The following is a 13,661-nucleotide window of genomic DNA, read 5'->3' as shown; positions in this document are numbered from 1 at the left end:
CTGGAGAGATGGCTCAGCAGTTAATAGCATTTGCTGTTCTTCCAGAGGACCAGGGTTTGATTCCCAGCATCCACATGGTGGCTAACAACCATCCATAATTCTAGTTCCAGGGAATCTGACACTCTTCTGGTTTCTGTGGGGCATTGCATGTATGTGGTGCACTCGCACACATGCAGGCAAAAACACCCATACACATAAAATTAAAATAAATAAAATATCTTAAAATTGAATCCTCACATTCCCCTGAGAAGGAAGCCATTTCTGCATCCCCTTTAACCACATTTGGTTTCCTACAGGTCACCACAAATGGCATCATTGCTATGAGTGAACCCCCCGCCAGAGAATCCCATCCTGGAGTCTTCCCACCCACCTTCGGCTCAGTGGCACCTTTCCTGGCTGACTTGGATACAACAGATGGCCTTGGGAACGTGTATTACCGAGAAGATTTGTCCCCCTCCATCAGTCAGCTGGCAGCGGAGTATATCCAGAGGGGGTTCCCAGAGGTCTCTTTCCAGCCCAGTAGTGTGGTGGTTGTCACTTGGGAATCCGTAGCCCCCTACCAAGGGCCCAGCGGGAGCCCTGCCCAGGAAGGCCAGGTGAGTGTACCCACATCCAGATGCAGACTTCTTTGTACTCTTTGGGCTTCTGGTTTGTGCTGCCCAGTGGACACCATGCCTGTGTTATTGCACAAGACAGGAAATCTAGAAAGCATGTTGTCACAGCCCAAGGAGGGCACCTCTGTGGGTGCAGTGGTCAGGAAAAATTTGGAGCTTAGATGTGCCATTGTGCCTGAGGAGGCCAAGAAACCGTCACCAGAGGGCATATGGCCTTAAAACTACATACCAGACAGGCCCCAACCTTTTGAACATGACTCTTCCCCATTACAGTCTCCAAATAGAACACATCGCATTCTTCAGAACACACTTTGGAAAAGTCTATTAGGGCTCTGCATGTCACATTTTGTTTCGCAATACTTGGGAGGGAACTCCTTACAACTCATAAATGCAGAGCCCTGGCCTGCCTCTTGAGTCGAATCTGTTAAACCTCCGCATATCTTTCCAGCATTTGTACCAAACTATTACATTTGCAAGCCCTTGATCGTTACCTTTTTAAAAAATCCACCATAGGGGCTGGAGAGATGGCTCAGCGGTTAAGAGCACTGATTGCTCTTACAGAGGACCTAAGTTCAATTCCCAGCACCCATCCTTAGCTACAAACCATCCTTAACTACAAACCATCCTTAACTACAGTTCCAAAGGAATCCAAAGCCCTTTTCTGACCTCCATGGCATCGCATGACATGGGTTCACTCACATACATGCAGGCAATACACTCATACACATAAAATAAAAATAGGGGGCTGGAGAGATGGCTCAGTGATTAAGAACACTGGTTGTTCTTGAAGAAGACCTGGGTTCGAATCCCAGCACCCACATGGCAGCTAACAACTGTCCATAACTCCAGTTCCAGGGGATTTAACACCCTCTTCTGTCCTCCTCCGGCATTGCACGACTCAGGTGCACTTACCTACATGCAGGCAATACACGCTTACACATAAAATTAAAAATAAATAAATTATTTTTAAAAATCCACCATATCTTGTACATGGTGTCCTTTCTCCTTGAAATGTTCTCCTTTACCTCTTTGCTCATGCTGTTCTGTGAAGCCTTGGCCAGTCAGGGCCTCATCCACCTGACACACCCAGCCCTGGACACGCTCTCATTTGACCCCTACATACAGCATTCTACAAGCTTCTCTGTTATAGCACCTATCCTCAGGCTAGGCAGTATTTTGAACACCTATCCAGGGATCCATGTAGACTTTGCAGTCTCAGTTGTAAGACCTAAGTATTTTTCCCTTTGTAGCTGCAGAGCTCAGGGCAACATCTAGCAATGTGTAGAAGGGACACCAATGTTTAAGCAGCGCTTTCCTGCATCTGGCCTTTTAAAAGTTGCCTCAGGTAGGCAGGCTTCTCTGAAGCAGCCAGATCTTTTAGTTTACAGATGCAAACACACTAAGAGCATAAATATTGTGCTCAAGGTCATAGTTCCAATAATGAGCATGATCTGGGAACAGCTCTGTGTTCTTCTAAGGCTCATGTCTGTATTGCTGTGTGGTGGCTGAGTGTGTTCATTAACTCTCCGCTAAATGCTGAGTGTGGCTGAAAATGTTTAGTAGTGATGGAAAAATTCTGTGGTAAGGATTCCCCAAGTGATATGAATTTCAAGCCATGTCTGATGGTATAGTGTGGCTGAAAATGTTTAGTAGTGATGGAAAAATTCTGTGGTAAGGATTCGACATCTGTGTAGTATTTGGTCAGCCTCAAGGTCAGAATTATGAGCATGTATTTGCTAATTAATCAGGAAATTTCACGTTGACTTTTCTTTAGGGATTTCAGTGACTCTGTGCTGGAAAACTTGACTCTATTTATTTTACTTTGTTTGAAACAAGGTCTCCCTGTGTAGCTCTGACTGATCTGGAGCTGGCAATGTAGGCCAGGCTGCCCTCAAATTCAGAGAGATCCACCTGCCCCCCCGCCCCCCCCCCAGTGCTGGGATTAAAGGCATGCACTACTGTACCTAGTTTCAGAGCATCTCAGTCCTTTGCAGTGGGGATGTGGTGGTGGAGGCTGTAGCGGTGGAAGTGGGTAACGGTGGCTCCTAAGGAAGAGGAGCACCTGGTTCTTCAGAATAAGGTGGAGCACTTGCTGTCCACTGCACTTTCTCTATCAAGGGTGATGAACAGCTCATTTTGAGAGTATAGTTATATTGCTACATGACTGACTTTTAACTCATCTTCACAGAGAAATACGTTCCAGGCTGTCCTGGCCTCCTCGAATTCCAGCTCCTATGCTATTTTCCTTTACCCTGAAGATGGTCTTCAGTTCTCTACAACATTCTCCAAGAAGGAAGGAAACCAAGTGCCGGCCATAGTTGGGTTCAGTCAAGGTCTAGTGGGATTCCTATGGAGGACTGATGGAGCGTACAACGTCTTTGCCAATGACAGAGAATCGATTGAGAATTTGGCCAAGTATGCTCAGTGTTTTGCTGTTTATCTTCATTATATTTCCCCTCTAATCATATTATTGAATATTGTTATACTAAGCAGAATATAACGAACTTTATAGATCATTACCTAAAAATGTTCCCATGCATTTGAATCTTAAATGTATATATTTAAATTATGAAATAGTGTTTTCTGATAAGCTTAAGAGAATATATTTGTTGTGAAGAGATAGTTTGGATTTTGTAAACAACATCCTCATATAAAACTCCATCGTGTCCCCTGTGAGTCTGAAGTCGGAAATGAAGGTTATTCAAACCTGTCTCCCACCAGGAACCCAAGATTGACAGAACCATTTTTCTCTTCACTGATGCAGGAAGAAAATCTTTACCACACTGATACTCAGTGACGCCAATCCACCACACTGCTGTAGATGTAGCAAAAGGGAGAATAGCCAAGATTAGGATCTCATATAGCCCCAGGTTGCCCTCCAACTCTCAAATAGAGTTTGCATCCTCCTTCCTCCACCTGCGAGGTGCTGGGATCACAGGTGTGATCCACAGACTGCTTTTTAAAGATTAAAATCTTCTCTTCCCATTCTTTTTTAAAATATTTTATTTTTATTATTTTTATCTTATGTGTATGAGTGTATCGCCTGCATGTATGTGAGTGCACCCATGTTGTACAATGCCCTGGAGGTCAGAAGAGGGCTTTGGATTCCCCTGGAACTGGAGTTAAGGACGGTTCGTAGCTGCCATGTGGGTGCTGGGAATCGAACCCAGGTCCTCTGCAAGAGCAGTCAGTGCTCTTAACCGCTGAGCCATCTCTCTAGCCCCTATTTTTTTATTTTATGTATATGAATGTATTGCCCACATGAATGTAAGGGCACCCATGTCCTACAATGCCCGTGGAGGTCAGAAGAGGATGTCAGATCTCCTGGAACTGGAGTCATGGATAGTTGTCAGCCATCATGTGAGTGCTGAGAACCAAACCCAGGTCCCCTGCAAGAATAGCCAGTGCTCTTAACCACTGAGCCATATCTACAGCCCCTCCCCCATTATTTTTTTAACACCCGCCCCCCATTTCACCTTGTCAGATCTAGACTAAAATTCTCCTGCCCTTTGCTGAGTGGTGTCCTGATAAATACTGAATAATTGGCTTGATGAAGAGGCACCTGAGGCATAGCGTTTGCTTCTTCCTGTGGTATAAACATTCCTGCCATGGCCATGTCACTGATATCCTGCTACTCAGTGAAGATTTGGGAAAGGATGTAACAATATATACAGTCTCATCACAAAGTCACAATAGACGAATATGTTAGGAACATGAGCACCAGAAAATGAGTAAGTGTGATGAGTTTCGAATATTTCTTGCCTTTTAAAATAAATAACACCATGCATACTGGGGAGGCAGAAGCAGGCAGATCTCTGAGATTGAGGCCAGCCAGGTCTATATAGCAAATTCCAGGCCAGCTGGGGTTACAGGGAGACCCCGTCTCAAACTCCCCACAAAATAAAAGACAATCAATGTAACTTGTTGTAGGCTTATATAATTTTTTTTTTTTGCAGTACTTTACCAACCCTAGCCAATTTAATTTTCTTACCTTGAACTGTGTTTTATAACTGGCTTGGAAAAGTCCTAAAAATGTATCAACTGGCTCTTCCCAACATGTGATCTGATCATTTTATATAATTTCTAAAAGGAACACTTTTGATCACAGATACATAAAAATAATTAAAATTGTTCAAGTAGGTCAAGAAGTAGAAGTTAGGGTTACCCTACTGAATTTTATGAATGAAATGCCTCAGGGTTTTGAATCTCATTTACTTTCCACAGTATGTGCAGTTTACACACACAGACACAGACACAGACACACACACACACACACACACCCTCTTGAAGGCAAGCGTGTGGGAATTTTCCCTTGCACGAACCAATTCTCCAGTTCTCTAGACACTGGCTGGGTTTCCTATAATTTAGATCAGTTCTGGCAGTAACTAGTTACCTGGAGTCAATGAAGACCCCACAGATATAGGTGCTGGCACCACAAGATGCCCTAACCGCAGATATCAGTCTTCACATCCTGCAGTGCCCCTGTGCTTCTGACCACCCCACTGTAAGTCAGAGGTTTGCATGACCCTGTCCACCCTCAGGCTCAGTAATTTACTAGAACAGCTCATATCAAGAAATCCCCTTGGGGTTGGGGATTTAGCTCAGTGGCAAGCGCAAGGCCCTGGGTTCGGTCCTCAGCTCTAAAAAAAAAAAAAAAAAAAAGAAATCCCCTTAACTTAGTATCTTCAAGTTGTTATAAAGAATAAGTTCACGGGCTAGAGAGATGGTTCAGTGGTTTAAGAGTGCTTGCTGCCATTTCAGAGGACCAGAGTTTGCTTTCCAGTGCCTACATCAGACAGTTCACAACCACCTGTAACTCCAGCTCTAGGAATCCAATACCTTCTTCTGGCTTCTGTGGGCACCTACATGCACACGTACACAGACACACCCACATTCCCCCAATACACATAATTAATAAAATAAATCTTACAATACTTCAGGACTAGAGAGAGCTCAGTTGGTAAAGGACCTGAGCTCTGTTCCCAGAACCCACATAAAAAAGCTGGGCATGATGGTGTCTGCTTGTAAACCCAGCACTAGGGGGGGGTGGGGACAGACTGATCCTGGCGATCTACATAGTGAGATCTAAGCCAACTGAGGCTACAGGGAGACCCTGTCTCAAAAAAAAAAATCTTTTTTTTAAAGAAAGATAAGGCTGGGGTTGGGGATTTAGGTCAGTGGTAGAGCGCCTGCCCAGCAAGCGCAAGGCCCTGGGTTCGGTCCTCAGCTCTGAAAAAAAAAAAAAAAAAGAAATCCCCTTAACTTAGTATCTTCAAGTTGTTATAAAGAATAAGTTCACGGGCTAGAGAGATGGTTCAGTGGTTTAAGAGTGCTTGCTGCCATTTCAGAGGACCAGAGTTTGCTTTCCAGTGCCTACATCAGACAGTTCACAACCACCTGTAACTCCAGCTCTAGGAATCCAATACCTTCTTCTGGCTTCTGTGGGCACCTACATGCACACGTACACAGACACACCCACATTCCCCCAATACACATAATTAATAAAATAAATCTTACAATACTTCAGGACTAGAGAGAGCTCAGTTGGTAAAGGACCTGAGCTCTGTTCCCAGAACCCACATAAAAAAGCTGGGCATGATGGTGTCTGCTTGTAAACCCAGCACTAGGGGGGGGTGGGGACAGACTGATCCTGGCACGAAGCTGGTTAGCCTTGTCTACTTGGTAAGCTCCAGGCCAAAGAGAGACCCTGTCTCAAGAACAAAGTAGATGGCAGCAAAGAATGATACCAAAGGTTGACCTCTGCCTCCCACAAACATGCACAAACCCCTCCTCCACAAAAAGCGAAGAGAAGCAGAGGGCATGGAGGGGTGCTGAGCTTCCCACCCTCCCTTCAGCCCACCTGCCACACATTCCTTTGTTCACCCACCCAGCAGCTTGGAGAGCTGACCTGCCATTCAGAGTTTATATGGAGGTTTCACCGGATGGTATAGTCAATCTCATCGGCCATAGGTGAAGAGCTACATCTGAGGCCCAGCCGTCTCTCCTCCCTGGATGTAGAGATGGGACAGGCTGGAAAGGGACAGAGCCTTCCAACCCTCCTATCGTGGCCAAAGAGAACAGTCTCTAGTCACCTCATTAGCATACAAAGGTCATTTTTATCACATTGGATATTTCAAGGGTGCTGGGAGCTCTTGGGTTAGGCCCCAGGGACAAAGAGCAATTGTATTTTCTGTGTGATACAAGCATGTGTCACACCTGCGATGAGAAAAGAACAGTGGGGAACTGAGTCTGTGTCACCTTAGTTCATAGATGGGGATGTAACCAGCTGATAGTATGATCTGATGGCACTGAGAGTCCTCTGGTGTCCTGGGGGGGCTTGGCAGAGGGTGAGCTCTTCACGACATTACTGAGCCTCACTAAATAGCCCCTGCTTATCTGAGCTCTGTGGTGCCCACACGTGATAGCTGTTGTCCTCCTGTACGTCAGCCCTTGCTGCGGGTAGACACGTGCTATGGATACAGGTTGCCGGTACTCTTCTGCTTGGTTTGTGGGGGCTGCTTGTGCATCGTGGCCTGTTCTCAAGATGCCTTCCTTGCCCCCAGGAGCAGCAACTCGGGGCACCAGGGCATGTGGGTGTTCGAGATTGGGAGCTCAGCCACAGCCTCCGGCGTGGTGCCTGCAGACGTGAACATGAGTCCTGAAGATGATGGAGCAGACTATGAGGAAGATGAAGATTATGACCTGGTCACCCCTCATCTGGGCCTGGATGATGTGGGCACCTCCTCCTTCCCCTACCACAGCCCTAGAAGGGGAGATGCTGACTCACACAACGTGCCCAGGGTTCTCTCCCCTAGTCACCAGGCTACGGAGAGACCCCAGGGAACACCCACCGGGAGAACCAGGTCCTTCCAGTTGCCAGTGGAGAGGTTCCCCCAGCAGCATGCCCAGGTCATTGATGTGGATGAAGTGGAAGAAACAGAAGTTGGTAAGACATTTATGGTACCGTTTGGAACATTTTTGGATGTTCTGGTTTCTAGACATGAGTCATCTGGTGCAATGTGGGCCATGTGCCCCATGTGGTGGCTTTAAGGAAAAGAGCCTGGGGCAGGAGCAGGAGCTGAAGGTTTGCACTGCAGAGTGATTGGACAGCCTGATGGCTTCCAGGCAGCACAGTGATCTTTTGCGGTTAGAGCTTTGGGTCCTGACTCTGGAGTATGCCATGTTTCAAGATTCCTCATAATACATTCTGTTTTAAAGAGAGTCAGGGCCAGTGACAGGTGACTCAGCAGTCAAAGGTGCTTGTTGCCAAGCCTGAGTACCTAGGTTGGATCCCCCTGAACCCACATAGTGGAAGAAGGAGAGACCTGATGCTCTCAAATTGTCCCCTGACTGCTACATGTGCATGCACGCACACACACAAACACACACACACACTTACAATAATAAATAATAACTGTAACTATGCATCCCCAGCTGACCTAAAACTCATAAGGTAGACCAACCAGGCTGGCCTTGATCTCACAGATATATGCCTGCCTCTGCCTCCTGAGTGCTGGAATTAAAGGTGTGTACCTCCACACCTAGATAATAAATTATTTTTTTAATTAAAAAATTATTTCTTTTATGTGTGTGTTTTCCTACATGTATGTAAATGTATCACATGCATGCCATGCCCGAAAAGGCCAGAAAGAGAGTATTGGATCCTTTGGACCTGGAGTTAGTTAACCACCATGTTGGTGCTGGAAACCAAACCTGGGTCCTCTGCAAGAGCAGCCAGTGCTCTTAATGACTGAGTTGTCTCTCCAGCCCCAATAAAATTATTTTGAAATCATTTCTAATTATGTGTGTGTGTACACTCACATGCTGTGCTCATGTGCACATGAGTGCAGGTGCTTGTGGATCCCCTGGAGCTGCAGTTACAGGTGGTTTTGAGCCATTTAACATGGGTGCTGGGAAACAAATTAGAATCCTCTCTGCAAGAGCAGTACCTGGTTTACACCACTGAGCTATTTCTCCAAAATTAAAAAAAAAAGTCATTTCTGAATGTGGTGGCACAGGTCTATTATCCCAGCATCCTAGAGGCCAAGGCAGGAGAACAGGAAGTTCAAGGTCAGCCTGGACTACATAGTTACACAGTGAGTTCCAGGCCAACCTAAGATATAGTGAGAGCCAGAGCATAGGAAGGAGAGGGAGAGAGAGGATTCTGTCTCAGTATCCAAGGGAGTGGGAAGGGAGAGAGGGAGGGAGGAAGAGAGAGAGAGAGAGAGAGAGAGAGAGAGAGAGAGAGAGAGAAAGAGAGAGGAGAGAGAGAGAGAGAGAGAGAGAGAGGAGAGAGAGGAGAGAGAGAAATCCTGCCTTAAAAACCAATGGAATGGAAGGGAGGGAGAAAGAAAGACCAACCGAGAGAGAGAGAGAGAGAGAGAGAGAGAGAGAGAGAGAGAAAGAGAGAGAGATTCCATCTCAAAAACCAAGGGAATGGAAGGGAGGAAGGAAGGGGGGGGAGATCCTGTCTCAAGAACTGAAGGAGGGCCAGAGGGAGGAAGGGTTTTTAGAATTATTTTGGAACTCAAAATAATTATTGTGACTTCTGAGATATATCCCCCACCTGAAAAAACATTCTAGAAGTTATTTTGGCTCTTTATTCAGCTTTTCTTTCACAGTTATTTCCTCTTGGTTTTGTAATTCAGGAGGCTGATTATTTTTCCTCCCAGGTCTTGTCAGTTTAAGAGTTGTTTTCTGAAAATCACCCACAGACACACACACACACACATACATACATACAAATACACACACATACACACACACACACATACATACAAATACACACACATACACACACACACACATACAAATACACACACACATACACACACACACACACAGCAGACCTCCCTTTTAAAACATAGTTTTGCAGTATATCTTCTAATCAGCCATATTATATCAAGTGTTCCTGCACTTGAGGACAATTGCTTGAACAAGATACTTACACAGCTGTGCTCATGCTTTTTCCTTGCGCTGACATACAACCCATTGTGAGGGTCAGTTTTAACTGATGCAACCTAGAATCACCCGGGAAGAGAGTGATGAGGGACTGTCTTCATCAGGGTGGCCTGGGGGACGGGGCACGGACACCACTGTCTTGATTGCCTTAATTGATGTGAGGTGGTCCAGTCTGACAGTGGGTGGCATTGTTACATGGTTTGGGGCCCAGGACTGTTTAGGAGTGAGAAGGCTGAGCACTGAGCATGCATGCATTCATTCCTCTCTGTGGATGTGATATGATTGATTCAGGTTCCTGCCTTGATTTCCCCATAGGGATGGACTGTACCCTGGACCTGTCAGCCACATGAACCCCTTTCTCCTCTACTTTAATTTTTGTCAGGATTGATTGTTTGTTTGTTTGTTTGTTTGAGACAGGGTCTCCCTGTAGCCCCAGGCCTAGAACTCACTATGTAGACCAGGCTGGCCTTGATCTCACAGAGATCAGCCGACCTCTGCCTTCCAAGGACTGGGATTAAAAGTGTGCACCACCATGCCTGGCTTCGTCAGGGCATTTTGTCACAATAGAAATGGACTGGGGCACCATTGTGTCTCACGTAAATGGTATGGCTGAAACCTTTAAATGTTTCTCACAGGACTTTTACTGCTTCTACTAAGAAGCTATGATAAAACTTCCCAGAAACACCCAGTCCAGTCTACTCATTTTATTTCCCCTTCTTTGCTCAAGTCGTCATAACCATCTGTCCTCATTGATTACCCTAAATATGGGTAAGATGGGGTGTTGACGAGGTTGTGTGCTTACTAACTACTAAGGCACAGAAATGAAGAAGGTATCATTTGGTGGAAAGACAAACACATGGGTTCCGGCCTTGTGCCCCCATACACACTGCTCCCTGGATTTGGGGTGAGGGAGGACTGCCTCACGTCTCAACCAGTGACATTTACCATTTGATTTCACTGTCAAGTATATTTACTTATAGGTATTGAGGTTTTTTTCCTACCTTTCTAACTATCTGAAATTCTCATTTACAAAGTTGTCACATTTAAATATTTACTTTTCTTTTCTTTTTTTTTGGTCTTTTTGAGACAGGGTCTCCCTGTAGCCCCAGCTGTCCTGGAACTCACTATGTAGACCAGGCTGGCCTTGAACTCACAGAGATCCGCCTGCCTCTGCCTCCCAAGTGCTGGGATTAAAGGCGTGTGCTACCACACCCGGCTTAAATATTTACTTTTTGTGTATGTGTGTGCCTGCATGAGTTTATGTATACCACATATGTGCAGTGCCCATGGAAGTCAGAAAAGGGCACTGGATCTCCAGAACTGGAGTTACAGGAAGTTGTGAGCCAGTGTGTGGATGCTAGGAACCAAACCCTGGTCTTCTCCAAGAGCAGCCACTGCTCTTAACTGTTGAGCCATCTCTTCAGCCCTAACACTGTCACATTTAAATGAGACCTTGTTTACCACCTGCTCCCCCACAATGAATGATACCAGCAAAAGCCTAGCTTTAAACTAGAAATGTGTCTTTGAGAGATGTTTTTCTGTCCTTATCCCAGTTCACTATGTTATTAGGAAGGTCAGCTGTCTGTGGCCCACAGTCCATTTCTGGTATTGTTTGGATAGTTATCCTCAGCTAGACAGGCCATAGCAGACCTGTAGAGACGGGGACACCCAGGTGGAGCTTAGACAATGTGTCAAGCTCACTCAGGGCCCAGGTGTCCTCAGCTTGGCTCCCTGCCGTCTTTATACACACTGGAAATTCCAAGTAGTTAGAGCTGATAGAATCTACCTGGGGATGAATTTTATTTTGATCTTCACTCATAAAGTCAATTATAAATGGTATCATTAGCATGTCAAGAAGTTCACCCCTCTAGTTATTTTGAACTTCAGTCCAAATGAATTTGCTCTAAGCCAGATCATTAAATTTAATGGGTGGGTTTGTGAGTCTAATAAAACAAACATGGATGGTGGAGATTTGAACTAGATTCTTCTTGATTTTGGGGTCAAAGCTTTCAGAAGAGGTAAAATGGAAGGATTATTTCTGATTGGCTTTTGAGTATCAGAGCCTCAGAATTATTCCTGGAGGCAAAGAGAGGTTGAAATATATATATATATATAATCACCATCCCCACAAAAATTAAAGAAAAAAAAAAAGACTGTGGGGCTGGGGCTGAGGATGTAGCTCAGTTTGTAGAGTGTTTACTTACCATGCACGAAGCCCTGAGCATGGTGGCATGTAATACCAGCTCTCTGGAGGTGGAGATTGGAGGAGCAGGAGTTCAAGGGCCATCCTACTTATATAGTGAGTTTGAGGGCAGCTTGGGATACATGAGACCCTGTCTCTGAGAAAATGGGGCATAAAAATATATTTGGAGACTCCCCACCCAAATATGAATATTAGCTGGACATCATGCTAGGATTGACATTGGCTGGTAGTACCCTAATATTGATCAGCATTGAATACACTGTATTGTAGCAGTTTTTTGATTGATTTATTTTTTAAGTGTATGAGTATTATAACAGCGTGTGTGTAAGTGCAACTGTGTCATGCAGTGCTCACGGAGGAAAGAAGAATGTGTCGGATCCCCTGGAACTGGAGTTACGGACAGTTGTTAGCCGCCATGTGCGTGCTGGGATTCGAACCTGGGTGTTCTGCAAGAACAGCCAGTGCTCTTAAATACTGGACCATCTCTCCAGCCTCAGATAATGCTCTTGAACATGAAGGTTTAATACTCTAATGACGTGTAAATTTCTATCATCTATTTCTGAGGAGGTACTTATCTCTCTTCCTTTCTGTGTTCCTCTCTCTCTTTCTGCTCTCTCTTTTTATCTTCAGCTGGGCTTCTAACAAATGGTGCTTGATGGTGGCTGCTTCATTGTAACATATGCATACTGAGTTAACAAGTAGTTCACTAATTGAGATGTCGAGTGGTCTGAGTTAATGGGACCCCTTTTCCATCCAAGTATCCGAATGGTCACACGGTGGATTTCAGTCTGCTGTGGCTGCCCTGGCCCCTTGAAGGCTTAGGCAGATGTGAGTCCTGTGGGGCTCAAGGGAGTCAGTGTGGAAACACCTCCCATCAGAGAGCAGTGCAACGCACTTACAGGTGCATTTCCATTTTCTCAAAACAGTGTTCAGCTACAACACAGATTCCCGGCAGACGTGTGCGAACAACAGGCACCAATGCTCAGTGCACGCAGAGTGCAGAGACTACGCCACTGGCTTCTGCTGCAGGTGCGTGACGGGCTACACAGGCAACGGCAGGCAGTGTGTGGCAGAAGGTAATGTACTTTTCTATGCACTTTCAGCTTCAGGGAGAAGGAAAAAGAATGATTTGGAGGCATTGGTGCCTGTGTGTAAATGTGGCTTTTGCCGTGATCTCTGGAATGTGTAGCTGTTAAGTGTTGTGTCACCTCTTGCCCCTAACCCTTTCTCACATTCTCTGGTGGCCGTTCCTCCTAGGATGTCTGTTGTTTTGTTTTGTTTTGATATGGCACAGTCTCTTTTTCCTCCCACTTCTCCGTCTCTAAGGAGACAGCCACTGGGAGCCTTTCTTCGTAGCTGCTTCCTGCATACAACAGAAAGACCCAACTTGGAATGATGCAGTCTGGACCAGGAGTTGCTTGCCCCTCGTTTTCCCTCACACCTGACTCATAGCTTGTCTTTGGAGTCCTTTCAATTTGTTTCTTTGCTTGTTTGTTCTGAGTCAGGATCACACTATGGAGCTCTGGCTGGCCTCTGGCTCCCAAGTGCTGGGATTAAAGGCCTGTTTCACCACTTTTGACTTTTTGGTTTTTTTTTTTTTTTTAATGTGTATGAGTGTTTTACCTGCATGTATGTAAGAGCGCTTGTGTGGGAAATGCCTGAGGAGTCCAGAAGAAGGTATTGGATTCTCTGGAACTGGAGTTACAGATGGTTGTTAGCCACCATGTGGGTCCTGGGAACCAAACCTGGGTCCTTTGCAAGGGGAGCCAGTGCTCTTAACTGCTGAGCCATCTCTCCAACCCATGGTTGATTGGTTTTTGGTTTTTAAATTTTGTTTTTATTGAATTTTTGTATATTTCATACAGAACATCTCAAACAATCTT

The 13,661-nt window shown here is 45.4% G+C and overlaps 1 protein-coding gene across 1 annotated transcript in view; it reads left to right on the top strand.

Annotated features, from left to right (window-relative positions):
- Positions 1-13,661, top strand: part of Nid1 (nidogen 1) — a 90,291-nt gene that overhangs the window by 23,174 nt on the left and 53,456 nt on the right. The window contains exons 2-5 of the mRNA XM_008847037.2: positions 297-596; positions 2,803-3,029; positions 7,178-7,560; positions 12,705-12,854. Of these exons, the coding sequence (XP_008845259.1) occupies positions 297-596; positions 2,803-3,029; positions 7,178-7,560; positions 12,705-12,854 (1,060 nt within the window). The remainder of the gene's footprint in view (positions 1-296; positions 597-2,802; positions 3,030-7,177; positions 7,561-12,704; positions 12,855-13,661) is intronic.

The sequence above is a fragment of the Nannospalax galili genome, unplaced genomic scaffold (assembly GCF_000622305.1).
Source record: "Nannospalax galili isolate Female #2095 unplaced genomic scaffold, S.galili_v1.0 scaffold1463, whole genome shotgun sequence".
Taxonomy (NCBI): domain Eukaryota; kingdom Metazoa; phylum Chordata; class Mammalia; order Rodentia; family Spalacidae; genus Nannospalax; species Nannospalax galili.
The sequence above is the reverse complement of the archived record's forward strand: the minus strand, read 5'-3'. Positions and strand labels throughout refer to the sequence as shown.